The sequence below is a fragment of the Lipomyces arxii genome (assembly GCF_038497795.1).
Source record: "Lipomyces arxii strain Phaff 12-163 unplaced genomic scaffold V1512scaffold_10, whole genome shotgun sequence".
NCBI lineage: Eukaryota > Fungi > Ascomycota > Lipomycetes > Lipomycetales > Lipomycetaceae > Lipomyces > Lipomyces arxii.
This window is the reverse complement of record NW_027117709.1, coordinates 252,325-273,819: the sequence shown is the minus strand read 5'-3', so window position 1 is coordinate 273,819 and position 21,495 is coordinate 252,325. Positions and strand designations below refer to the sequence as shown.

The following is a 21,495-nucleotide window of genomic DNA, read 5'->3' as shown; positions in this document are numbered from 1 at the left end:
TTTCATGCGACGCGTCTGTAATAGATGTAGTATTACTTATTTATGCCATATATTAGACAACGAGTAGTACACATTGGGAGGATACACAGTGCAGCCGGGTAAGTTTTCCGAGGACGATTTTGATGCGAATTTCGGCGTGAACAAAAAAAGCTGACGAGGATTGAAGCATAAGCAGGTTTGAGTGTTAATACAGAGCTGGAAATAGACAAGAGTAGGTGTGACGTATGCTTTTAGTTTAGAACTGTTCGTTGAAAAGCGATATGTTTGGCTGCAAGTCGGTCGCATTGTCTTTATGGGTTCGAATAGGACCGAAGTCGAGATATAATGTGGTGAAGAAGGAAATGATGCATAGTTCAGTAAGGGTTTGCAAGTTTGTTCCAAGCAATTCGAATTTGTCTAGTTTTTTATTGTCTTCAAATACGTCTTCAGCACATCATACGCCTGAACCTGTGTCGTCCAGGAGGGAAATACTGCCACTAGGCAACAGTCGGATTCCGTCGCCTGTGACTGTTAGATCCAGGTTAAATATAAGTGAGGAAAGAGATGATATGAATTTGGGGGTTCGGTCTGCAATCAATGACGAGCGAAAGAGGTTAGAACAGGAATTGGAAGCTGTACAGAAGATTGAAACTGAGGATGGGCTTGAGGATGATGTGGATCCAAAGCTGGAAGTACCGAAGTTTGACAGCAGGCTGTCATCTTCTGCGCCTGTTTTGCCTGTTGGAGTAAGCGGGCTGGGGAAAAAGAAACAAAACAAGCAAAAATCAAAAGAAAGCGCGACAGATCAAACTGATCTGAAACGAGACAAGACCCGGAAGTGGACAAGGTCTGCGATTGAGGACTTGTTGCTTGAAAGAAGATTGATACATAAGGCCACGAGTCAAGGGAATTTAGTGCGGTGTACGGTGTTTGATTTGGACGGCAATGTCAGCGTTGTGTCTGGGGAGTTTAAAAAGTCTGAGCTATTGAGCAAACACGGGCTACTGCCTCGAGATTTGCGAAAACTAGACTCGCACACCACCATGCCGTCGATTTTAGTGCGCAACAACTCAATTCTGGTCAATTTGTTACATATTCGTGCGTTGGTCAAGGCGGACATGGTACTACTATTTGACGTATATGGCTCGACAGATTCGCAGACGCAGTCGGTGTTTATGTACGATTTGGAAGGGAAATTGCGCCAGGGAAGCAAGGCGATGGGTGGATTGCCATACGAGATGCGAGCGCTTGAAGCCATTTTGATTTCGGTCGTGACTGCACTTGATGCTGAGATGAAGGTACACACGACAATTGTTGCTGGCATTCTGGCAGATTTGGAAAACGATATCGAACGAGAAAACTTACGGCATTTGCTGATACAGAGCAAAGCACTGGCGCAGTTTTTGCAGAAAGCAACACTTGTCAGAGATGCGATTGATGATATTTTAGAACAGGACGATGACTTGGCGGGCATGTACTTGTCTGAAAAGATGCGCGGCGTCATGCGTCCGCCGGACCAGCACTCTGAAGTCGAAATGTTGATGGAGTCGTATTACAAGCACTGCGACGAAATTGTGCAGGCGACAGACATCACGATGTCGAACGTGCACACTACGGAAGAAATTGTGAACATCATTCTTGACGCGAACCGAAACTCGCTGATGCTGCTCGACCTGAAAGTCTCGATCGGGACAATGGGACTCGGTGCTGGCGCGTTTGTGGCAGCACTGTACGGCATGAACTTGAAAAACTACATGGAAGACTGGGCCGGTGGGTTTTGGGGTGTCAGCGGCATCACAGGGGTGATTGTGTGTGTCATTGTGGTGTCTGGGTTTCGCAACCTGAGACGTCTGAGACGGGTGACGATGCGTGAAGGACGGTTGGAGCCGAAGTCGAGTATGTTTATTAATAGAATGAAGGTGCGGAGGTCAAGGTATCGGCAGATTTGGAGACATAAAAGCTAATTTTGTACATATTTGGATTGCATTATATAGGTACTAAACCCTTGATTATTGTAGAAAGTTCTAGATTTGATAAGTTTATTTACAATAGTTTGATCGTACACTTCTTTCACTGTTGAGTTCTTTACAAACAATTGACTTAACAAGAAACATATACTTCTCTAGACTTGTACCAAGAGTGAAAGAAGGAGTATAAGAAGAGTTGGTGGCTAATCTACGCCACTGTGGCTTAGATATATCAAGTGTATTTTGGTTAAGGCGAATTGAGACATCATTTAACAAGTATTCATCACAGTTAAACATGGCAACGGTTCAACATCAACATTCGTTACCGAATATACCTGTAACAGATCTTGCAATTGCGCCTGTCGTCAGTAAAGATCTTCATTTCTCATTTGAACCGTTTCTCCTGAAGGAGTACCAGTTTGGGATCGATCCCAGTAGGCCAATATGTAAGAAGTTCTTACAGGGGATATGTGAGCTTGGAATGGCGTGTCCTGACAGACACGTACAGCCTTCTGCACCTAATAAGGTCGTATGTAAGCATTGGCTAAGAGGATTATGCAAGAAGGGCGACAAGTGTGAGTTTTTGCATGAATACAACCTGAGGAAGATGCCTGAATGTACATTTTATGCTAGGTAAGATATAGTGATTTCACGCTGTAGTATAATACTAACTACATAGAAATGGGTTCTGTACGCAATCTCCAGACTGTTTGTATCTCCACATTGATCCTCAATCACGAATTCCTTCATGTCCAAATTATGAGCAAGGCTTCTGTCGTTTAGGTCCAGACTGTACTAAACGACATATCAGAAGAACATTATGTGAATTTTATATTGCAGGATTCTGTCCAAAAGGTCCAAATTGTGATAAAGTACATCCAAAATGGAATTTCAACGAAGACGTCAGGATCAGAGCAAAAGGTGAGGTTGTTCCTCAAAATGCGATGATTAATGATTTAAGTCAAAGCTATTCGAATGATGATGACGATGTTATTAAAGTATTACGGTAATTTTGGTTGTGCGGTCTTGTATTTTATTGGCTTTATTGTAGCTATTGTAATTATTATTGTAATATATATTTTATATCATGAATGAATTTCGACGTAGTTCATACCAACTATATTTATATAATATATAAATTATATTTTCATTTGATATTTTATACATATCTTATTTTTATTCTATTATTTTACTCAATTTATAATAAATAAATAGAAATAAAATACGGCAAATCATGTATGTATGTATGTATGTATGTATGCATTATCCCTGGACCTTAACTCTAAATTAACAGGGCGCAGTTCAGGACGTACGTCTATATTCTCGACGTCTGGTTACGCACAATCAACTGTTCGTCACAAACACTCACTCCAACATGTCAAATCGTCAACGTCAATCCACAGACTGTGCTATTTGTAGCCGCAAGGTGAATATTTTCCAGAAAGTTAGAGGCTCAGACGACGTGTTCCATGCGAGCTGTTTAGTGTGTAGCGTATGTTTTTAACATGGCCTTGAATACATTAGATTGCAGAACTGACGCTGACAGGACTGTGGCAATGCTTTACAAGACGCAGCAGATTTTTATCCTGACAAAAATACAGGTGAAATGCTTTGCAAGAAGGACCATTTCCAACGCGAGGGTCGGCTTTGCCATGGCTGCAGCAGTCTAATAGAGGAGGACATTATTATCAAGTCTAGAGGCAAGAAAGAGTATCATAAGAAATGCTTTATATGTCGTGAGTGTTTGGACACCATCCAACCAGACGACACATACGACGAGTACGAAGAGAAGCTATACTGCAGCAATCATCGCCAATCTCCAGAAACGTCGCGGTACGGCGGGCTGCTTGGGTCTGAAATACCGGCAAAGACCGTGTCACGACCGAGATCCAGATCGCCAGGTGCAAAGTCCACACAATCGACTTTATCGATCAAGTCAACGCCAGTACAAACACAAACGACGCCAATCGAGCCAATGAAGTACAGTCTTCTGTCCCCGGCAGTGAACACGCTCAAGCGTGCCGAGTCTGTTCCGAATGGCAATATTGAGCCCATGTCGTTTTCGCGCAACAAATCTACCGGGTCGCAGCAGCAGGTACTTGCACAGTCTGAAGTTAAGAAACGGGAAGTCAGACGCAAACCGGTACCGACCCGGCCAAAGTCGGGGACAGCCAGTGACTTGTCAGTGCTGCAGCCATCGCGGCCGCGGACCGCGACGCCGGAACTTGACCAGAACTACTCGCAAGCACAAGTTCGTGTCACGAGCTACCTAAATGAACCAGAGTACGAAGATACGGCCGACAGGACGTACTCTCAGCCTACACCCGACAGGACGTACTCTCAGCCTACACCCGACTGGTCTTCGATCCAAGATGGAGCAGTGACGACATCGCCTATAATAAACCGGGGCCGGCCGCCGTACCCTATCCCGGTCGACGCGACGTACTCACCCCTGCCTGCTGTAGCTGCAGGACAGACCTTACCTGCCCCCCCATCGCCTCAGACTGCACCCGACTGGTTTTCAATTCAAGACCGAACTGCAAGTACGCCACCTACTGTAGGCCGTGGCCGGCCGCCGTACCCCGTACCAACCATTGCGATAGATCGACGCATACCGCCGTACCCTGTCCCGTTCGACCAAAACACACCACCGTACCTGGTGCTGCCAGTCTTACCATTGCGGACCGACAAACAGACCACGCCGTCAATATCACCGCCGCCAGTCGACAAGAGCTTTGCCAGCTCACCGCACAATCATAGACCGGTTTTGCCAATGCACGATTTGCTCGCGGCTAATCTCACAACACCATACCGTGTTCCCGCGACCGCGCCCGACGGTAAAGTACAGGAACTTCCACTCCGACGCACCGGTCTGCCGGGCGCGCGACAGCGACCACTGAGCTTACCAGAGATGCACACGATGCCCAGGTCACCTGGGATGTTGCACTGCGACACGAGGATGCGATCGCCACAGACATACGCACCGGCCGTAGAGACACACACGGCAACGCACGAACCGTACGTGGACGCAGCCGACGTGCTTTCGCGGAAACAGCAGTCACCTGTGGCTCACAATCCGGAACCGGTCTCGCCGCAGGCGCAGGCGTATAAATATGCCGGCATGAGGCACGCCGTTCTACCCCCCGACATGGTGTGGGTTCAGAAATCGCGACCGGATGCGGCCGCGCTGACTCACGAACCGTATATTCGGCCTGCGAGCGTGGTCATGCCAGGCGTGTTGCCTGAAATATCAACTGCCCCACACGAACCTGCGTACATTGCGTCACCGCCACTCCAACAGTTTTCGTTTCAACAGGCATACTCTTCTATAAATCAGCAGCAGCAATCATACTCTCCCGTGCATCAGCAACAGCAGCAAGTCCACACCATGTCACCTCAGCTAGACTCTTTCCAGAACTACACACAGCTTCCAGGAGCATTCCAGATGAACACTGCATCACCAGGAACATGGTCGAGGAACGCGCCGCCGTTACCGCCGAAGTTACCGCTTGCTGAAGTGCAAGGCGGGTTTGCGTCCGAGACGTTACGTGGGAACCTGTTGTGTTTGGATTAAGTTACCAAATTTAAACTACAAATAATAACAAAATACACCTTGTAAATGAGTAACCCGCCCTTTGTCCCAGGAAAAAAAAAACAACCGACAACACGAAAACACGATATGCAATACCCTCATTTCAATGACGACCGAATCATGTTCCGCAGCCGCGCAAGCGGGGACGTGTCCGGGGCAGCAGCACCGCCAGACGCTGAACTGATGGTCACGGTCAAGCTCTCTTCCGATACCGATTCAATGTCCTCGTCGTCACCGCCGTCCGCAAACGGGACAGCAATGATGTACGCGCGGTCGAGCTCGTCTGCCGAATCATAGTCGTCCAGCTCGCTCCAGATCTCGCTGCGCTCAACATACCCGAGCTTCTTGGACGTCCACGGTTGGTTGGCTGGCACCGATTCTGTGCTCGAGAGCGCGCGTGTGCGGCGAGCCGCATGGAGCAAGGCCTCGTCGTCCAAGTCGGGGGCGAGAAGTGGGTCCGTTTCGTCTGCTTCGGCCGCCAGTGTGGCCAAAGTTTCTGCGTCGTCGGTCGCGCTTGCGGCGGTTAAAACCGCGACTTCAGGAGTCAGACGCCATGACAGTAACAGCACGCCGGCAAGCAGCAATATTGTTCCGAGCGCGAGCAAACCGATTTGCAAAGGCGACAGGCGCGATGCTTGTTGGAAATAGATCAAGCCGTCAAGAATTGTAACAATGTTGTAAACGCAAAACACGAGCGGGTACAAAACCGAGGTCGAGCACAGTTTGAGGCCTTGGTGCAAGAAGTACAGCTGCGTCAACGCGATGACAACGACACCAAGAACAATGATCCAGGTCTCCCACCTGTTGAACTGGTTATCCTTGTTGATGATAGACCGGAGTAGTAACTCGACCGCGGACTTGGCAAGGAGCAACGTGTGTGCGGACAGAATGCCGCTGACGATCCCAAACAAAATACCTCGAATCATCTTCCCCCTATGTGTGTGTCCGCGCTTCCAGGTGCGCATCATGCGCAACATTATGAGTAAAAACACAGCGATGAAGATTGTCATGCCAAACCAGAGTAGAAACGATTTTCGACCCAACAAGTATAATAACTCTTCCAACGTATGATTTGGTTCAGGAACGGCACCGAACGCAGCAATCAGAATAGCACCGGCCGCGACTAAAATAGTTCCGGCAAGGGAAAACTTGGTGAAGGGCTCAGACAGAAAGATGGTTGCACAGATGGAATTGAACACTAAACTTGACTACACAAAATCAGTTATGAATTTACACAAATCAAACAAATCACTTACAGCCTGTAAAGGAGCAAGAATAACGAGCGGCAAGGCCGTGATCTGAAAACCTGATCCAAAAATATTGGCAGTGAGAAACAAACCCATTCCAATCAACCACCGCTTGCGTTTGTACGGCGGCCGCTGCACATGGCCTAGAGGTTTAGTGTCTTCAAGGATGTGGGATTTGCGCTGCATGGTAAGACCAAAAGATTGTAAGGCGGCCGACGCAACACCGGCTACGACGCCGATGGCGATTGTTTGGCCTGAAGCACCGTCCATTTGCTTGTTTGTTAGTTTACGGTGTTTGGATGTGTTGAATGAGAGGGATCAAATAAGTGATGGACGAACACTGCGACGACAGGCCGGGTAACACAATTTAGGGCTGAGTAGGGGGCGCGTAAAAACAGGGTTAAAAGGGTCAGGGTTAGGTGATTAATTATGACTGTGTTTATGGCATAGCGCACGACCAATCAGTAATATACAAGTGCAATATAGAATGACGTATATGCCATAAAAACAGCACCAGTTGATGTGCTATCTTGAGACCGCATTCATTTCTTTGTCCGAGCCAATTTCTTCGGTCTCGACTTTTCAAACCACACGAAATTTAACACTTTAAATCATCGCAAATGTCGAATTCCGCACTTACTGACGACCAGGTATGTTTGATTGAGTACATTCATGTCAATTGAGTGAATTTCGGACTTGACTAACGAGCGGTCAGGTCGACGTTGAGTTGAAGAAGCTGGTGCAGTTCATCAAGCAGGAGGCGCTTGAAAAAGCTCGCGAGATTCAGATTAAAGCGGCCGAGGAGTTTGCGATTGAGAAAGCCAAGCTGGTACGGTCTGAGACTACGACGATTGATACCGTGTACGAGCGTCGGACGAAGCAGGCGTCGTTGGCGCAGCAGATTACAAAGTCCAATATCACCAACAAGACTCGGCTGCGTGTTTTGGCTGCGCGCCAGGCAGTTCTTGATGATGTGTTTGAGGAGGCCAGCAAGAAGTTGTCTGAGATCTCAAAGGACTCAGATAAGTACTGTTATTTGCTTAAGGACTTGATTCTTGAGGTAGGTTTTGTGACCTGCTTGAAGTATGAATGAGACTGACGGGTAGGGAACGTTTGTGCTGTACGAAAAGGCAGTCAAGGTGTCAGCCCGTGAAGCGGACTACGAGCTTGTCAACAAGGCCATTCCACTTGCCCAGGAAGAGTTCAAGGCCGCTGCCGGGTTTGACATTTCAATCTCGATTAATGAGTCCGACCCTCTTCCATCCGAGTCGTATGTATTCAAATTGTAGTGTAAAGGATAAGTGCTAATGTCAGGTCTGGCGGTGTGATTGTGATTGGGTCCGCGGGCAAGATTGTCGTGACCAACACTCTTGAGGAACGTCTGAACTTGTTGAACGAGGAATCCTTGCCAGCTATCCGAGTTGCCATCTTTGGGTACGTAAAGTGTGTAATGAGTGAGTTAATACTGACGAAATAGTGAATCCCCAAGCAGAAAATTCTTTGACTAAATGTCGACATTAGATTTTAATACTTTCTTTAGTTGTTTTGTTGAATAATAATCTGTCCATTGCATAATTTGTCACATATATTATCTACCGTGTACATAAAACATAGAGCAGTAGAACAGAGAAACAGTAAGAATATAGAACAGTCTACCAGTTTGAATCGAACTCAGTACGAGAAGCAGAGTCAGTACTAGACGGACGGAACAGAATAGTATCATCAGGTTTGTCTACGTTTTCACGCGTAGGCTGGCGAGTCGCAGCTGTGCCGTAGTAAGGAAAGAACCCAGTTTCTTGTCTAAAGCGAGACGCGGTAGGGGACGATACAGACGACATTGAAGACACAGACGACGTTGACGTTGACAATTTATCAGGATGCAAGACACGCAAGGTCAAATTCCTGACCCGAGTAAGTTTGCGCTTGATGGTGGTGTACATTGCATGCGTATTCAGACTGACAGGAGCAGACACCGAAGTTGAGACTGACAGAGGCTTGATTACCAGCGGGCGTACGGTCGCGTACGAGGCCGAGCGCGAGTGTAGGTTTGTCGCGTCTGACAAAACTGGCCCTGGCGCATATTCAGGGATAAATGGTTTGCGCGCCCGAAGCGACGTAGCCTGTGGTTGTTGTGATGTGCCGAAAGAAAAGATTTTTCTGACACCAGACGCAACGATGCCAGACGATAGCGGTGGAGCGTCGTGAGTGGCAAGATGGTACCGCAACGTCGAGGTTGATGGTGCCGCCTGGACCGCATGCCGGGCCGGTACAGATTTTGATCTTGAGAGCGAGTTTTCACTTGGCCGAGATGTGCGAGTCGACGATGAGCGGGACAGGATCGAATGTTGGAACGCTGTTCTTGCGGCGGCGGTCGACATGACCTCATCTGCTTGAGACGGGAACTGTGGTTGAGCCGGTCCACCACCAGATGGCCGGGTTGCCTGGCGCTGCGAGTTTGCGCGAGAAGGCTTTTTTTGCTTGTCTTTATATCTCAAAGTAGGGATCATTTTGTATTATATGTGTGTGTACGAATAAGTACAGGTGATGAGAAGAATTAAATAGAGGACTGAAATAGTAAATTCAGGGGTAGTAAACAAAGTGAGCACAAAAAGTTCACGATTCACACGATTACACGATTACAAAGCCGCAAGGACAGCATCGTATCCAGACGCGGCCAGACCTTGACCAAGTTCCTTTGCAGCGTAGGCGACAATTCCATCCTTAACGATAATTGCGTATCTGGCAGTTCTGATACCGAAAGCAGGGGTCATGTCGGACTTGTCGAAGTCAATTGACTTTGAAAACTCGGCCGCCGGATCACAGGCGAAGTAAATGTCGTCTTCAGCAACACCGTTTGCTTTACCAAAGGCGGATTGAACGAATGGGTCGTTTGCAGAGAGACAAACGAATGCATCGACACCCTTTGCCTTGAGATCTGCGAAGTTCGAGATAAAGGGAGGGATATGGTTTACGGTGCATCTGTCTGTTAATACAATAAACAATATTGTAGATAATAAGTAAGAATCATACGTTGGAGTAAAAGCACCGGGGATTGATACAATGACGACGGTCTTTCCTGCAAACTCCTTATCGAAGTCGAGAGTGATTGGGATTCCACATGCTTTATCATTGTTAATACGTAATATAGATGCAGTAGAGTGAATTATATATATATATATATATATATATATATTATACCTTTGATATCAGTAGACTCAGGAGTATAAGGAATGTAAAGGAAATTTACGCCGGAAGGAAATTTATCTAATTGATTAGAATCTGATTAGATAATGTTGTAATAATAGTTGGAAGATACCTCCGACTGTGAGTGCCATAGTGAGTAGAAATAGTGAGTTAAGTAGTGAGTTAGTTGTGCGATGTATTGACAATGACGATGATGCCTAGTCTGTCTCTAGCACAGGGCAGTAGTAAGTAGTAAGGGGCAGTATAAGAGATGCTTAGCACACGGACTGTGATATACTCAACAGAACATTATATAAGCACTATTTAGACCGAGAGAGCCGAGTGGCGGACGAAAGAATGGCGATTGAGCCAATGAAGACGAGAGAATGGTGAAGTGATGCCGGTTAACCCGAGTATCCATTATAACTACTCTAGTAGTAATTTAGTGTGTGAACAGTAAAATGGGGGAAAAAGTTTGTTACCGGGGACAGACCGGAAGTGGGTAGTGTGGCTTTTATGAGGGACTTTGTTTTGACGGGACGAAATACTTAAAGAATTCAAATCTTCTTTTCCTCTCTTTTTGTTTATTTGTTTACTTCAACTTTTGTGAAAATCGATAATTGTAAGTATTTTGCGTATATGATGGGAAATGGTGATGTTAATTGAATAGAAACATGTTGCCACCTGGAGTTATTCTTGTGTTTTGTATCCTCGGAGTTGTTGGTATGTGATTTGATGATAATGATGATACTACATGAATACTGACAAAGCATAGGCATCGGCCTTGTGTTTGCCTTTGTTTACAAGAAGATGGAAGCTAGACGAAGACTTCGTGCTGCTTATTAGAGCATTGATTTTAGTGTTATACCTAATAATATAATATACCTGATATTTGTCGTTCTATACCGTGCTCTAGTGTTCTACTCTACGGTGGATCAGTCGACAGTACAGTACAGTACTCTACTTTGCAGCGTAGTCTAGTAGACAGTAGTATAAAACAGTGTTACACAGTGTTACACAGTGTAACACAGTGTAATGCAATGTAACCCAATGTAACACAATGTAGCACAGTGTAATACCACATCGCACTATGAAGGACAATGCAAATGCCGAAACAGGAAATTAACCTGGCCAATAAGGTGCAGTGAGATCACAATGACGCAATCCTTACATAATAACATAGAGGTAAGGGTAATGACTAAGCCATTCCCTTCCTGGTCTTTTCCTTCCCAAAATGACAATTCCCCTTTTCATCACAAACATCAACAAATCACCAAATCAAGCGAAAGCAAACAAAAAAGAACATGCCACCAAAACCTCAACCACAACTTCAGGTTGACGATTCAAAGTCTCGTATCGATGACGATGATGACGAAGATGAAGAGACCTCGAAGCCAGGGCGTGAGAGGCGGAAGATTGAAATCAAGTTCGTTGATGACAAGTCACGGCGGCACATCACATTTTCGAAACGCAAAGCTGGGATCATGAAGAAAGCGTACGAGCTGTCGGTCTTGACTGGCACTCAGGTCTTGTTACTGGTCGTGTCGGAAACAGGGCTGGTGTACACCTTTACGACTCCAAAATTGCAGCCTTTGGTGACGAAGGCTGAAGGCAAGAACTTGATCCAGGCGTGCTTGAATGCGCCGGAAGAGACCGCTCCTCAGGCGCAACCACAGACACAATCGATTCCGGTCGTGCCTCAACAAGACGATTTCTCGCCTGCAGATCACTCGCTTGCTACGTCTCATCTGGCTCAGCAGCGTGCGGTCGCGGCCGCTGTATCGCAGCAACAACGTGCTGTCGCTGCTGCTCAAGCTCAGGCTCAGGCTCAAGCTCAGGCTCAAGCACAAGCCCAAGCCCAGGCACAGGCCCAGGCAATGGGAATGTCGAGACAGAACTTGTATCCGTATCCAGTACAAGGCATGCAGGGAATGCAAGGCATGCAAGATCGGGATAAGGAGTTTTAAGGGGTCTTTTTGTTTTACTATTAATGTGTATTCGTAATATTATATTCTCGTATTAATCATATGTCCAGTCGTAACAATCCACACAATCATCTCGTGAAGTACAGTTCGCGGTCGTGTTATACGACATAATCATGTCAATCACGGCTCTTATCCGGTGACTGCTGATACTGACGTGCCATTTATAATCCCCAACCGTGTCGTACACACACTCGAGTCCCGAATGGCACGTCGTCTCCATCGCGTACCCGCCGACCCAGCACGCAGACGTCGCACCGTTGCAAACACCCATGAATACCGGGTCGGCCGTATTGCCAAAGTGCCAGATCAGTTCGGACTCGCCATCTGCTACAGGAGGGAACGGTAAATGCAATCGTTTAGCGGCCAGTTTCTCGGCCGGCGCTTCGAACGCGACGGTCGGGAGTCCAAACGTGCGCCCGAGCAGCGATGCCATGGCGCCACCAAGCGAGTGTCCGGTCGCCCAGATGTTAGCGTCAGGGTACAGCTCGGTCGTGTTTTTGTACAGGTCTAGCAGTGCGCGGTAGTACTTGTCTTCGCCATACAGCGCGTCTTCAATGCATGATTGCGAGCACTTGTACCCGGACTCGTAGCAGTCGCACACGGTCGACCATAGCCTGCTGATCCGGGCACAGCAGCATGAAAACAGTAGATTGTCATTGACCTTATCGTTTCCGCTGGTCTCGCTATCGCTGTCGAGCATAGCTGCGCTTGTGCCCTTGATTGCGATAATCACGGTGCTATTTGTGTCGTCTGCAAACACATGTCCGCGCACCCCGGTTCTGTCCCATCCAAAACCAGAACTTTCATTGTACGGTAAACCGACATCGACCCAGTTCCCAGTCTCTGGCACATTGACGTACGCGTCTGCTGTCATCTTTGCCAGAGCGGTCAAGGTCTCAACATCAGTCACGTTCGGACCTTCGACTTGCTCTTTAACCCAGTCCAACTCCATTGCAATTGCCCCTTTCTTTCTGGCGTACTCAAGATACGACTCTACAGTCATCGCACTTCGATCTGCCATTCTTACTGTGTTGTGTGTATCGCGTTTGAGTGTGAATTTGTTTGCATTTGCCGTCATGCTTCGTGGCACGTCTAGTCTGCGATGGATCTGGTAGTCGATCCCTGTGCCATGATCAAACACATGTCGTAGACTAAATCCTGACTGAACAGCAAACGGGACCTGATCTGCTAGAACACTTACGATCAGTAAAAGGAATAGAAATCGAGTCATGTCGTGTTATTATCTTTGCTAAGATTGTGGGGGATCATGTGTGTATTCGGGTTAGGTGACCCCTGATAAATGTGCCATGTATTTACCAGTTTACTATACTCAGGCAGTGTCATAGTATCGTATCATAGCATCATAGTGCCATAATATCACTCAGTTACAGCTTATAACACTAGACCATTAGTGTAGTATACTAGGCATACACATATGGTATACAGTGTGTAGTATAGTACAGTATATATAGTATAGCATGGGATAACATAGTGTAAGATGTATAGGAAAAATAGTAATAATACATCGAATGACAATTATTCCGTCCATATTTAACTAAACATTAGTCAAGAACGCTTCAGCAACGAATCTAGCACGAGCATTCAAAAACAACTTCATCTCTGAGATCTCTTTATCGACTTCTTCCATAAACTTCTCATTAGTCCTTGTCCTCTTCAAATAAAAGGCATCGAACTCACTTGAATAATAAAATCCACAAGTTTATGCTTCAACATTTGCTCCGTATGAAAGTTCGTGATGAGAAATGAAATGTCATAGTCCTATTCCATTAGATCATGCTGATACATCACCACATGTAACGCACCTTGACGGGTTTACGACGGAGAATCATGAATGCTTCGGCACGCCCAGTCAAGAATCGTGTGAATTTGTGAACGAGCAAATGCTCAATTTCATCTGCTTGTTTGATCTTGATACTGATTCGAACCGAGTTCACACTTGGCTCAATCAGCACTTTCTCGTTTTCGTTGCGGGAGATTGTAATTGGATTTAAAAGAACTTCCGGTGATGTTCTGTACTGTTAGATCAGTCTGTATCCACACGATGTAGTACGCACTTTGCTTCGACTTCAGGTCTGTTATGACGTTCAACTGATTGAGAAGAGAAGTTCTCGAGACAGACGGCGGCTGTGAGTGAAGAACGAACGCATTCAAGATATGGTTTAAGTGATTGTGACTGTAATGTTAGTTTAATTGTTAGTTTAATAGGGCAATGACGTACCATTTTGTGTTTTGTGTTGCGATGTTGAGTGGTGAAGGTGGTTAGATTTCTACGCACTACGCCTACTCATATGCCTTTACCTACATATTCTACGCCCACATACACACACATACGCTCACACATACACTAACTATACACCACACACTACACCACACATCATGACAATCATACCAAGTAAGTATTTCATTCACATAATCATTCATACTAATAATTAGTCATTGTTCGCCATTCAGGCAAGAAATACACCGTCGATTTAAACACAGACGAGTCCGGTGAAGTCTTTAAATTCCAGCTTTACTCTTTAACTGGCGTTGATCCTGATCGTCAAAAGATTCTCATCAAAGTATGATATGGTGCCAGTTTAAGTAGACGTCACTAACACCGTATAAGGGAGGTCAACTGAGAGATGATACGGATTTGAATTCATTGGGCTTAAAGCCAAACCAAGTGCTGATGATGCTCGGAACAGCTGGTGAACTACCTAAAGAACCTGTTACAAAGATGACATTTATTGAGGATATGACTGATAAACAACTGGCTGAGACTGTATGTCCTCTCATTAGTATCTCGAATATCATCTAATCAAATAGACAAAAACACCAAATGGAATTTTGAATCTTGGAAACACGTGCTATTTGAACTCGACCTTACAATGTCTACGAATCATGCCCGAACTCGCATCTCAACTCAATGAGTACGTCTTCTTTTTTTGGTTATAGATATCGTGATCTCTAATATACAGATTTCAACGTCCTCCTCGACAACAATTTAGTCAGACAGCTGATCCAGTCGCCGTGACTGAAAGTCTTTCCGAACTCTATCAAAGCATTAACTCCCAGACAACCACATTTAACCCAAACAAGTTCCTAATGTTTTTCCGTATCGCATTCCCGCAGTTCGCTCAACGAGGCGAAGAAGGATACAAGCAACAGGACGCGGAAGAAGCTTTCTCGCAAATCTTGAACGCGGTCGACATCTCAATGAAATCGGTAAACCCTAGCGTGCCGTCGTTTGTGCAAAAGTACATGACCGGCACGTACACGACCACCATGACGTGCGCCGAGTCTGACATTGAACCTGTCGTGCACTCGACCGATAACTTTCTGAAACTGGACTGCCACATCACGGGCCAGACGAATTTCTTGCATCAAGGTTTGCTTGCGTCGCTGTCCGAGACAATCGAGAAACATTCAGACGTGCTCGGTCGCAATGCTCAGTTCACGCTGAAGAAACAGATCTCTAGGCTGCCAAAGTACCTGACCGTGCACTTCATGCGCTTCTATTGGCGCCGCGATACAAACATGAAAGCCAAGATTTTGCGAAAAGTCGCGTTCCCGTTTGAGTTGGACGTGACCGACATGTGCGAGCCAGAGTACAAATCCAGACTGGTGACGGTGCGGGACAAGGTCAGGGAAGTACGCAAGCTCAAGCAAGATAAAGCCCGAGCCGCCAACCGTGCCCGGACCCAGCTCGATAGCGCGAAAGACGACAGTTCGAGCTCGACTGAGATTGCGAGACTTCAAGCTGAAGCTGTCGCGGCCGTGAGTCCTGCCGAGCTTGCGGACAACGGCGCGTGCGTGACGGGATTATACGAACTGATCGGCGTGTTGTCGCATAAGGGCAAATCTGCAGACTCGGGGCATTACCAGTTCTGGTCTAAACAAGCCGAGTCTGATGTCGAGACGGGTCCAGGTCCACAGGCTGCGGTCGGAACGACCACACAGGTACAGGAACCGAAATGGTGGCAGTTTAATGACGATAAGGTTACGCTGGTTGACCAGACAAAGATCGAGGCCATGGCTGGAGGCGGAGAGTCGGACTCGGCTTTGATTTTACTGTACAGGGCTATTCCGTTGTAACTATTACGTTAATCTATATTAAATCTATTTTACTCGTTTAAACTGGCGTATTCTACAACATGTCGATTGCCCTACTTCTAGAGTATCGTCTACAGGGCATTGTTTATGCCAAATACTCTTGTTTTAAACTCAACAAGCATGGTCGACGAGGCAAATTGTGGAAAGTCTGACTTGGATTACTGAGTATTGTGAGATAGTACATTGATCTATGCTAAAGTCGACTCCAGTTTATCTTTAAACTCATTAAACTCTGCCAAACACACCAACGGTCGCCGGTCGTTCGTTTGCAAACACTTGATCAACTTCTCACGATGCTCATTAAATGTCTTTCCAGTCTCAGCTTTAGCTTCAGCCGCTGCCTTGTGGCTCGAGATTGCGTCCTTCAACGTCGTGATGTCCTTCAACACTGCCGGACTCACAATCTCGCCTTTCACTGGCGCACTGTCCGCATCGTTCCACGCACTTAACACAAGTTCCTTCGCTTGTCCAGATAACGACTCGAGCTCGGCCGCGACAGACTGCTCGAGCTTGAGTGCCTTGTCTTGGACCCTTGAGAAATCAGTCTTGTCACGTTAGCCTTGATTCATCCTTAGAAATACTAAACAAACAAACCTCCGGAGTGTCTTCAAGAGACTCAATCAGATCCTGTGAAAATGCAACTGGAACGTCTGGAACGAATGTTCGTTTTGACTGAGAAGCGCCCATTTTGACTTGATTCTGGTAACATTTTTGTGTGGAGGACGATGTTCCGAGGACGTTTCTAAGTGTAAGCACGAGGGGTTAGTACTACTGTAATTCAAGGGTATTGTGTTAGGTGAACATCACCTCCAATGGCAAAAGTTCACGATAATTCGACAAACATATACGCAAAAATGAAGAAAGCGTTCGCGCGACTGCGGCCGTCTTTGCAGTCAGTCGTCGCTAGTCCGTTATCGGGATTTGACGATTTCTATATCTTATTAGACGATCCCCATAAGATCTGGAGTCCAGGTGACAGCGTGTGTGGGTCAGTTGTGCTGGATTTGCCTAAAGCGGTGCGGACGAGCGAGGTCAGGGTCAGGTTGTTAGGCCAGTTGACGATACGGAATCCAGTAGTCAAAGGAGCGTCGTTTAGGCATGTGTTGTGTCATGATGAGATTCTGTTATGGCAGAGCGAGGAAGGCGTGAATGGGAAGTTGCAGCGCGGCGAACACAGTTTCAGGTTCATGTTTGAGTTACCTGCGAAGGGGTTAATGATGTCGTTGGAGTTTGAAAAAGGTGCGATTCTATACAACATCACCGCGTCGCACCATAGACCGGGTCCGTTTCCACCTCGAACATGCACGAAGCACATGCAGCTACAGTGTCCGCTTGACGTGGCCGACCTGCCGCCCCCGAAACCGTCGATGTTATCGGTTGAGATCAAGAAGAAGTCGCACACGCGCGAACGCGGGACCGCGACCGCCATCGTTGAGGTCCCTGCGGTCGGGTCGCTTCGGGGCGAAACGGTGCCTGTCAAAATCACAGTCAGACACGTGAAGGAGATCAGAAACCCGACCGGGATCGTGGTGACGTTTTTGCGGATATCACGGGTATGCGCGCATGATCTTGAACCGCTGTCGTTTCGTAAGGATTTGGTCCAGCAGGTCGTGCCGCTATATGTTGACGCGCGGACACTGACGACTAGACTGACCGCGAACGTCAGGATCCCGACAGATATATTCCCGACGATTGACGAGTACCCGTTAGTCGCGTTCAAGTACTGTCTTGAAGTCGTGCTGGATTTGTCTGGCAAGGCTGAGTTGCCGATATCACAAAACACGCAGCCGGTAGACCAGCCAGAGTCCGTGGGTAGGCCGTACGTCGACACTGAAAGCTTGAAGCGGATGAAAGGCGTGGTTTCGTTATGGACCGAGATCGTGGTCGGGACCGAGCGGTCGGAACAGATGGCCGTGACGTCTGTGCCTCATGTGCCTGTACCTGTGCCTGCGCTGGCAACTCCTGTCGAGACAACCGAAGAAACGCATGAGCCGGACCAGAGTGCAGTGCCAGACTATGACGCCGCGACAGGTCAGAACGAAAAAGCAGTGCTGGCCAGGATGGAAGAAGCGCTTTTGCCTTCTGCCCCGCCAGATTCTTGCTCGTCCACAATCGAGCCAGTCGCACCTCCACTCGGCCTGCTCGACTTGGTCGACCTAGTCGACCCCGGGCTCGCGGAAACAGGTGCCGGCTCTTCACAAGTTCCCACAACGGCGTCCGCGTCCACGACCGGAGACAAGCTTGAGCTCGAGCGCGAGCGATTACGACGATTGGAATCTAGTCCGACCGGCGGCGCGCCTTCGTATTCCGCATCTGCGTCGGCACGAACAATGGACGATACGAACGCCATCAATGACGATGGCGACGACGACGAAAATGATGATTGGGTGCCGGTGTACTCTGCGAATGCTGAAGAAGAGTTTGTCAGTTTGGGTGGGTACCATCATTTTACTGGTTCAGACCGGTACGACAGTGCAGAGCCGGGGAATGTGCCTGTGGAGTATTCGACTGTTTGACGTCTATTCGAGCCAAAGTTCGGCGACGGTGGGAAATTTGGATTACGGAGTTTGCAGGTGTTTAGGTTCTTTTTTTTATTCTAAATAGATATTTTAATCTTCGTACGGCATTGCGCATCACTTTCCGTCATCATCATTTTCATCATCATCAGGAACAATGAACGCACCACCGAGCAAGATGGCCGGCTCGTCAACATTGTTGTGTTCATAAGACAACACCCCAATCGCACCCGCCTCGAGCAGCAACGCCGGGTTCTCGTTAATAGGCCGCCTTACCCATCGCATCGCGAACGAGCGCAATATATGCCCATGTGCTACAATCATGACATCCTTCCGTACCGCAGTCTGGTTCTGGCTATGAAGCTCGTGGATCTCAGCAATGACCTCATCGAGCCGACGTGTGATTTCCTCAGGTGACTCCCCGTTCTCACACCCGTCTTGCCAAATATCCCATTCGTGCCCGGTCTCAATTCCTTTCTCCCGCCTCAATGCCCGGATCTGTGCGGTTTTTAGACCCTCATAGTCACCGTAATTCCACTCCTGCACTCGGTCATCAATCACAACCCGCTCAGGACCGCACTGCTGCTCGTGCCCAACCAGCAGCTCGAACGTCCTTTGCGCTCGCAACCGCGGACTCACGTACACCTTCAACAAATGACGAGGATCAATCAGTCGGTCCTTACCCACCATTGCGCGACTGGTCGCGGCAACTCGCTTCTCACCGTTCGCGGTCAGCGGCAGGTCGGTGAAACTCGTGTGCTGGCCGGACAAAGACCATGCCGTCTCACTAATCGTCAGCTACTTCACTAGTGCTCCTCTAATCCGCTTACCCGTGTCTCGCAATGAAAACTCGTGGTGTCGTCATGTTCGTTGTTCGTTGTTCGTGATTTGACGAACAGTCTTTGTCAGTGTGTCCCGACGACAAGTTCTACGCTTATGTAATAAATAAATGGATGCTTATATAATAGATTACGTAACATAACAACATAAAAACGCCTAATCTCGAACAAAAACACCGGGCCGACCACTGAGCGTAAACGTGCCTTTGGCCGGCAACTTCCTGACTGCAAACTCCCCGACTGGAGTCGTCAACATGACGTCAATCGTGCCCTGGACCATCACGTCGACCGGGCCAGAGAAAAACATCTTCTGTAACATGGTCTTGAACACGGCCTGGTCCGTGATTTCGAGTGGCACGTCACTGATCTCGGCCACAACTTGAATGTAGCCTTCTGGAGTGTAAAAAGATACGGCTGGCGTCCATTCGTCAATCTCGAGCACGCCGAACTTGTCGCCGAGATAGAATAAGTCTGAGATCCCTTTCAGTTTTTCGACCGAGATTGAGAAATCGAGCTCTTTCGGTAACTCAATCACCGCATTGACTAATGCCGAGATGCGAGGCACCCGCTGAGGCATCGCGATCTTGACTCGCGATAAGCCGAACGACTTGACCATCTTGTCCGTGCTCCCGTCCGTACTACGTCCAGGTACCGGGACCGGGATCGACAGCACGGCGAGTAAGTCCGACACCCAGGGCGGGAACTCAGCAATACGTTGACCTGGCTTACCACGGACGTAGACCACAATCTCGTCCCCAGACAGATACGCCCGCAAGTACCTGTCCATTGCGGATGACTCCGAATCCGGGCATGGCTGCGTGAAAGGCCGCGGTAAGTCCGCAACCTGCGACCCAACTTCCAAATCAACCAGTCCGTGAGGTGTGACGTCAAGCGGTTCAGAATGCGCGACCGCGAGCCGGACAATCTGTGCCGGCGTGCATGCCGCTGCTTCGACGACCCAGTCCAGCCCTGGCAAGCTGACGTGGATCGGGTACGGGTTCTGTGCCTGCGCAGCCACCGATACCGAGATCCCGTCTAAGTCAGACTGGCCGAACTTGAAGTCGGACACGATGAATGGGATCGAACCGGAGATTGCGGACTCGAGTTTGACGTCGTGGGCCACATGATGGGTCCCCAATGGCAAAATGCCAGACCTGAGAGGCAAGTCTGCGTCGCCTCTGAAAATTGCGTCCTTTAATGTGCCATGAAGATACTCCTCTACCAGCTTCGCAATGTCGGACACGGCCGCAAGCTGGTGCACTGTACTGACGAAATCGATCGGTGTGACTTTGTGATCGCGAATGTCGACCACGATATTTGGGATCGATGCCGAGCCAAATAGTTCGAGCTGGTTATGTGCCGATAAACGAGAAATGAGCATGTTTGTATCCAGGACTTCTGCTTTACGCATGATTGTTGTCGCGATCTTGCCAAAAACCCTTGTCGGTCTGTCTTTAACTTTGGCTGAATCGAACGAGACCTGGCCGATGACATGAGCGTGGACGCCGTCTGCAGACATGTCATCGATCGAGACTGAGGATATGGTCAAGTTTAGTGCCTGAGTGGCATAACTCGCAGGCGCATTCACATTCACGAGATGGGACGTGAGGGTTGAGACCAAGACCAGGATCGCGATCAGGGTTGCGATCAGTGCAGGCCATTTAAGTGAGCGTAGTCGACAGCGTTTCGGCGTATTCCTGGGTGTGAAGTATGATTCGTAATCATCATCGTAGTATCCGGGAGAGTACGGTGTATGAACGAGTAAAGTGTCTGTTGCTTTCGGAGAGTCTGTGTATGGCGGTGGACTATCGTTCGACCTTAGCAATGTGCTGCTTGACTCTCCTTGACCTTCTGATGGAGGTAATTTGATTGTGAGTGGTTTCATGTGTGTGTTTGTGTATAATGTTGTCGTAATGAGAGGAGTATTTTATGTGAGGAGAGGTGATGTACCTGACGTAAAGACCTAACCCTACTATTATATGAGGCGCAGGATAATACCCAGAATAATAGTAGAGTCATAGAGTATGGGGTAATATTAAAATGGGCCACGATAATCGAAGAACCAAAAAAA

At 47.8% G+C, this 21,495-nt stretch overlaps 15 protein-coding genes across 15 annotated transcripts; 7 read left to right on the top strand and 8 right to left on the bottom strand.

The window, feature by feature from the left end:
* The first annotated feature begins 139 nt into the window (after nt 1-139).
* Nucleotides 140-2,021, top strand: V1512DRAFT_264207 (uncharacterized protein). The gene has a single exon (XM_066916645.1). It carries the CDS (start codon nt 261-263, stop codon nt 1,941-1,943), a length of 1,683 nt encoding a protein of 560 aa, XP_066770977.1. The 5' UTR covers nt 140-260; the 3' UTR covers nt 1,944-2,021.
* A 38-nt stretch (nt 2,022-2,059) lies between these two features.
* V1512DRAFT_264205 (uncharacterized protein) lies at nt 2,060-3,038 on the top strand. The gene is made up of 2 exons (XM_066916644.1): nt 2,060-2,579; nt 2,626-3,038. The coding sequence occupies exons 1-2, from the start codon at nt 2,242-2,244 to the stop codon at nt 2,954-2,956; spliced, it is 669 nt and encodes a 222-aa protein (XP_066770976.1). The 5' UTR covers nt 2,060-2,241; the 3' UTR covers nt 2,957-3,038.
* Nucleotides 3,039-3,277: 239 nt separating this feature from the next.
* Nucleotides 3,278-5,553, top strand: V1512DRAFT_264203 (uncharacterized protein). Its single transcript, XM_066916643.1, has 2 exons — nt 3,278-3,438; nt 3,493-5,553. The coding sequence occupies exons 1-2, from the start codon at nt 3,322-3,324 to the stop codon at nt 5,518-5,520; spliced, it is 2,145 nt and encodes a 714-aa protein (XP_066770975.1). The 5' UTR covers nt 3,278-3,321; the 3' UTR covers nt 5,521-5,553.
* An 83-nt stretch (nt 5,554-5,636) lies between these two features.
* Nucleotides 5,637-7,055, bottom strand: V1512DRAFT_209024 (magnesium transporter NIPA-domain-containing protein; the record flags this gene model as incomplete). The annotated part of the gene is made up of 2 exons (XM_066913456.1): nt 5,637-6,746; nt 6,795-7,055. The coding sequence occupies 2 exons, from the start codon at nt 7,053-7,055 to the stop codon at nt 5,637-5,639; spliced, it is 1,371 nt and encodes a 456-aa protein (XP_066770974.1).
* A 278-nt stretch (nt 7,056-7,333) lies between these two features.
* On the top strand, nt 7,334-8,469 carry V1512DRAFT_276688 (ATPase, V1/A1 complex, subunit E). Its single transcript, XM_066917877.1, has 5 exons — nt 7,334-7,435; nt 7,501-7,845; nt 7,892-8,055; nt 8,100-8,219; nt 8,263-8,469. The coding sequence occupies exons 1-5, from the start codon at nt 7,406-7,408 to the stop codon at nt 8,291-8,293; spliced, it is 690 nt and encodes a 229-aa protein (XP_066770973.1). The 5' UTR covers nt 7,334-7,405; the 3' UTR covers nt 8,294-8,469.
* V1512DRAFT_264196 (uncharacterized protein) lies at nt 8,355-9,343 on the bottom strand. Its single transcript, XM_066916642.1, has one exon. The coding sequence runs from the start codon at nt 9,290-9,292 to the stop codon at nt 8,438-8,440; it is 855 nt and encodes a 284-aa protein (XP_066770972.1). The 5' UTR covers nt 9,293-9,343; the 3' UTR covers nt 8,355-8,437.
* On the bottom strand, nt 9,344-10,562 carry V1512DRAFT_264194 (Redoxin). Its single transcript, XM_066916641.1, has 5 exons — nt 10,451-10,562; nt 10,102-10,399; nt 9,984-10,049; nt 9,816-9,906; nt 9,344-9,764 (listed from the first exon to the last, which is right to left on the bottom strand). Exons 2-5 carry the CDS (start codon nt 10,118-10,120, stop codon nt 9,422-9,424), a joined length of 519 nt encoding a protein of 172 aa, XP_066770971.1. The 5' UTR covers nt 10,121-10,399; nt 10,451-10,562; the 3' UTR covers nt 9,344-9,421.
* Nucleotides 10,563-11,214: 652 nt separating this feature from the next.
* On the top strand, nt 11,215-11,991 carry V1512DRAFT_264191 (SRF-type transcription factor (DNA-binding and dimerization domain)-domain-containing protein). Its single transcript, XM_066916640.1, has one exon. The coding sequence runs from the start codon at nt 11,273-11,275 to the stop codon at nt 11,933-11,935; it is 663 nt and encodes a 220-aa protein (XP_066770970.1). The 5' UTR covers nt 11,215-11,272; the 3' UTR covers nt 11,936-11,991.
* Nucleotides 11,956-13,298, bottom strand: V1512DRAFT_264190 (Alpha/Beta hydrolase protein). Its single transcript, XM_066916639.1, has one exon. It carries the CDS (start codon nt 13,182-13,184, stop codon nt 11,988-11,990), a length of 1,197 nt encoding a protein of 398 aa, XP_066770969.1. The 5' UTR covers nt 13,185-13,298; the 3' UTR covers nt 11,956-11,987.
* Nucleotides 13,299-13,420: 122 nt separating this feature from the next.
* Nucleotides 13,421-14,234, bottom strand: V1512DRAFT_264188 (uncharacterized protein). The gene is made up of 5 exons (XM_066916638.1): nt 14,193-14,234; nt 14,029-14,147; nt 13,777-13,984; nt 13,652-13,732; nt 13,421-13,604 (listed from the first exon to the last, which is right to left on the bottom strand). The coding sequence occupies exons 1-5, from the start codon at nt 14,193-14,195 to the stop codon at nt 13,509-13,511; spliced, it is 507 nt and encodes a 168-aa protein (XP_066770968.1). The 5' UTR covers nt 14,196-14,234; the 3' UTR covers nt 13,421-13,508.
* Nucleotides 14,207-16,092, top strand: V1512DRAFT_226651 (uncharacterized protein). Its single transcript, XM_066913855.1, has 5 exons — nt 14,207-14,366; nt 14,408-14,535; nt 14,583-14,738; nt 14,783-14,886; nt 14,935-16,092. Exons 1-5 carry the CDS (start codon nt 14,351-14,353, stop codon nt 16,049-16,051), a joined length of 1,521 nt encoding a protein of 506 aa, XP_066770967.1. The 5' UTR covers nt 14,207-14,350; the 3' UTR covers nt 16,052-16,092.
* A 113-nt stretch (nt 16,093-16,205) lies between these two features.
* Nucleotides 16,206-16,866, bottom strand: V1512DRAFT_264185 (uncharacterized protein). Its single transcript, XM_066916637.1, has 2 exons — nt 16,664-16,866; nt 16,206-16,614 (listed from the first exon to the last, which is right to left on the bottom strand). Exons 1-2 carry the CDS (start codon nt 16,754-16,756, stop codon nt 16,258-16,260), a joined length of 450 nt encoding a protein of 149 aa, XP_066770966.1. The 5' UTR covers nt 16,757-16,866; the 3' UTR covers nt 16,206-16,257.
* Nucleotides 16,867-16,908: 42 nt separating this feature from the next.
* V1512DRAFT_264184 (uncharacterized protein) lies at nt 16,909-18,692 on the top strand. The gene has a single exon (XM_066916636.1). The coding sequence runs from the start codon at nt 16,924-16,926 to the stop codon at nt 18,583-18,585; it is 1,662 nt and encodes a 553-aa protein (XP_066770965.1). The 5' UTR covers nt 16,909-16,923; the 3' UTR covers nt 18,586-18,692.
* On the bottom strand, nt 18,639-19,495 carry V1512DRAFT_264181 (histidine phosphatase superfamily). Its single transcript, XM_066916635.1, has 2 exons — nt 19,416-19,495; nt 18,639-19,372 (listed from the first exon to the last, which is right to left on the bottom strand). The coding sequence occupies exons 1-2, from the start codon at nt 19,448-19,450 to the stop codon at nt 18,703-18,705; spliced, it is 705 nt and encodes a 234-aa protein (XP_066770964.1). The 5' UTR covers nt 19,451-19,495; the 3' UTR covers nt 18,639-18,702.
* Nucleotides 19,496-19,540: 45 nt separating this feature from the next.
* Nucleotides 19,541-21,396, bottom strand: V1512DRAFT_264179 (uncharacterized protein). Its single transcript, XM_066916634.1, has one exon. It carries the CDS (start codon nt 21,307-21,309, stop codon nt 19,582-19,584), a length of 1,728 nt encoding a protein of 575 aa, XP_066770963.1. The 5' UTR covers nt 21,310-21,396; the 3' UTR covers nt 19,541-19,581.
* Nucleotides 21,397-21,495: the final 99 nt, after the last annotated feature.

What these genes read in the sequence shown, in the direction of transcription:
- V1512DRAFT_226651 (XM_066913855.1), top strand. An exon ending in GTCAAAAGATTCTCATCAAA is followed by an intron (nt 14,536 to 14,582) that starts GTATGATATGGT and finishes ACACCGTATAAG; the next exon opens with GGAGGTCAACTGAGAGATGA. An exon ending in CTCGCATCTCAACTCAATGA is followed by an intron (nt 14,887 to 14,934) that starts GTACGTCTTCTT and finishes TCTAATATACAG; the next exon opens with ATTTCAACGTCCTCCTCGAC.
- V1512DRAFT_264184 (XM_066916636.1), top strand. Translation starts at nt 16,924, where the DNA reads ATGAAGAAAGCGTTCGCGCGACTGCGGCCGTCTTTGCAGTCAGTCGTC.
- V1512DRAFT_264194 (XM_066916641.1), bottom strand. An exon ending in TGAGTCTACTGATATCAAAG is followed by an intron (nt 9,907 to 9,983) that starts GTATAATATATA and finishes ACAATGATAAAG; the next exon opens with CATGTGGAATCCCAATCACT. An exon ending in CCCGGTGCTTTTACTCCAAC is followed by an intron (nt 9,765 to 9,815) that starts GTATGATTCTTA and finishes ATTAACAGACAG; the next exon opens with ATGCACCGTAAACCATATCC.
- V1512DRAFT_264203 (XM_066916643.1), top strand. Translation starts at nt 3,322, where the DNA reads ATGTCAAATCGTCAACGTCAATCCACAGACTGTGCTATTTGTAGCCGC. An exon ending in CGAGCTGTTTAGTGTGTAGC is followed by an intron (nt 3,439 to 3,492) that starts GTATGTTTTTAA and finishes TGACGCTGACAG; the next exon opens with GACTGTGGCAATGCTTTACA.
- V1512DRAFT_264190 (XM_066916639.1), bottom strand. Translation starts at nt 13,184, where the DNA reads ATGACTCGATTTCTATTCCTTTTACTGATCGTAAGTGTTCTAGCAGAT.
- V1512DRAFT_264185 (XM_066916637.1), bottom strand. Translation starts at nt 16,756, where the DNA reads ATGGGCGCTTCTCAGTCAAAACGAACATTCGTTCCAGACGTTCCAGTT. An exon ending in CTCTTGAAGACACTCCGGAG is followed by an intron (nt 16,615 to 16,663) that starts GTTTGTTTGTTT and finishes TAACGTGACAAG; the next exon opens with ACTGATTTCTCAAGGGTCCA.
- V1512DRAFT_264181 (XM_066916635.1), bottom strand. Translation starts at nt 19,450, where the DNA reads ATGACGACACCACGAGTTTTCATTGCGAGACACGG. An exon ending in GTTTTCATTGCGAGACACGG is followed by an intron (nt 19,373 to 19,415) that starts GTAAGCGGATTA and finishes GCTGACGATTAG; the next exon opens with TGAGACGGCATGGTCTTTGT.
- V1512DRAFT_276688 (XM_066917877.1), top strand. Translation starts at nt 7,406, where the DNA reads ATGTCGAATTCCGCACTTACTGACGACCAG. An exon ending in TTAAGGACTTGATTCTTGAG is followed by an intron (nt 7,846 to 7,891) that starts GTAGGTTTTGTG and finishes ACTGACGGGTAG; the next exon opens with GGAACGTTTGTGCTGTACGA. An exon ending in GACCCTCTTCCATCCGAGTC is followed by an intron (nt 8,056 to 8,099) that starts GTATGTATTCAA and finishes TGCTAATGTCAG; the next exon opens with GTCTGGCGGTGTGATTGTGA.
- V1512DRAFT_264207 (XM_066916645.1), top strand. Translation starts at nt 261, where the DNA reads ATGTTTGGCTGCAAGTCGGTCGCATTGTCTTTATGGGTTCGAATAGGA.
- V1512DRAFT_264179 (XM_066916634.1), bottom strand. Translation starts at nt 21,309, where the DNA reads ATGAAACCACTCACAATCAAATTACCTCCATCAGAAGGTCAAGGAGAG.
- V1512DRAFT_264191 (XM_066916640.1), top strand. Translation starts at nt 11,273, where the DNA reads ATGCCACCAAAACCTCAACCACAACTTCAGGTTGACGATTCAAAGTCT.
- V1512DRAFT_264188 (XM_066916638.1), bottom strand. An exon ending in AGACCTGAAGTCGAAGCAAA is followed by an intron (nt 13,985 to 14,028) that starts GTGCGTACTACA and finishes CTAACAGTACAG; the next exon opens with AACATCACCGGAAGTTCTTT. An exon ending in TTGTGGATTTTATTATTCAA is followed by an intron (nt 13,605 to 13,651) that starts GTGAGTTCGATG and finishes ACTAATGAGAAG; the next exon opens with TTTATGGAAGAAGTCGATAA.
- V1512DRAFT_264196 (XM_066916642.1), bottom strand. Translation starts at nt 9,292, where the DNA reads ATGATCCCTACTTTGAGATATAAAGACAAGCAAAAAAAGCCTTCTCGC.
- V1512DRAFT_264205 (XM_066916644.1), top strand. Translation starts at nt 2,242, where the DNA reads ATGGCAACGGTTCAACATCAACATTCGTTACCGAATATACCTGTAACA. An exon ending in GAATGTACATTTTATGCTAG is followed by an intron (nt 2,580 to 2,625) that starts GTAAGATATAGT and finishes CTAACTACATAG; the next exon opens with AAATGGGTTCTGTACGCAAT.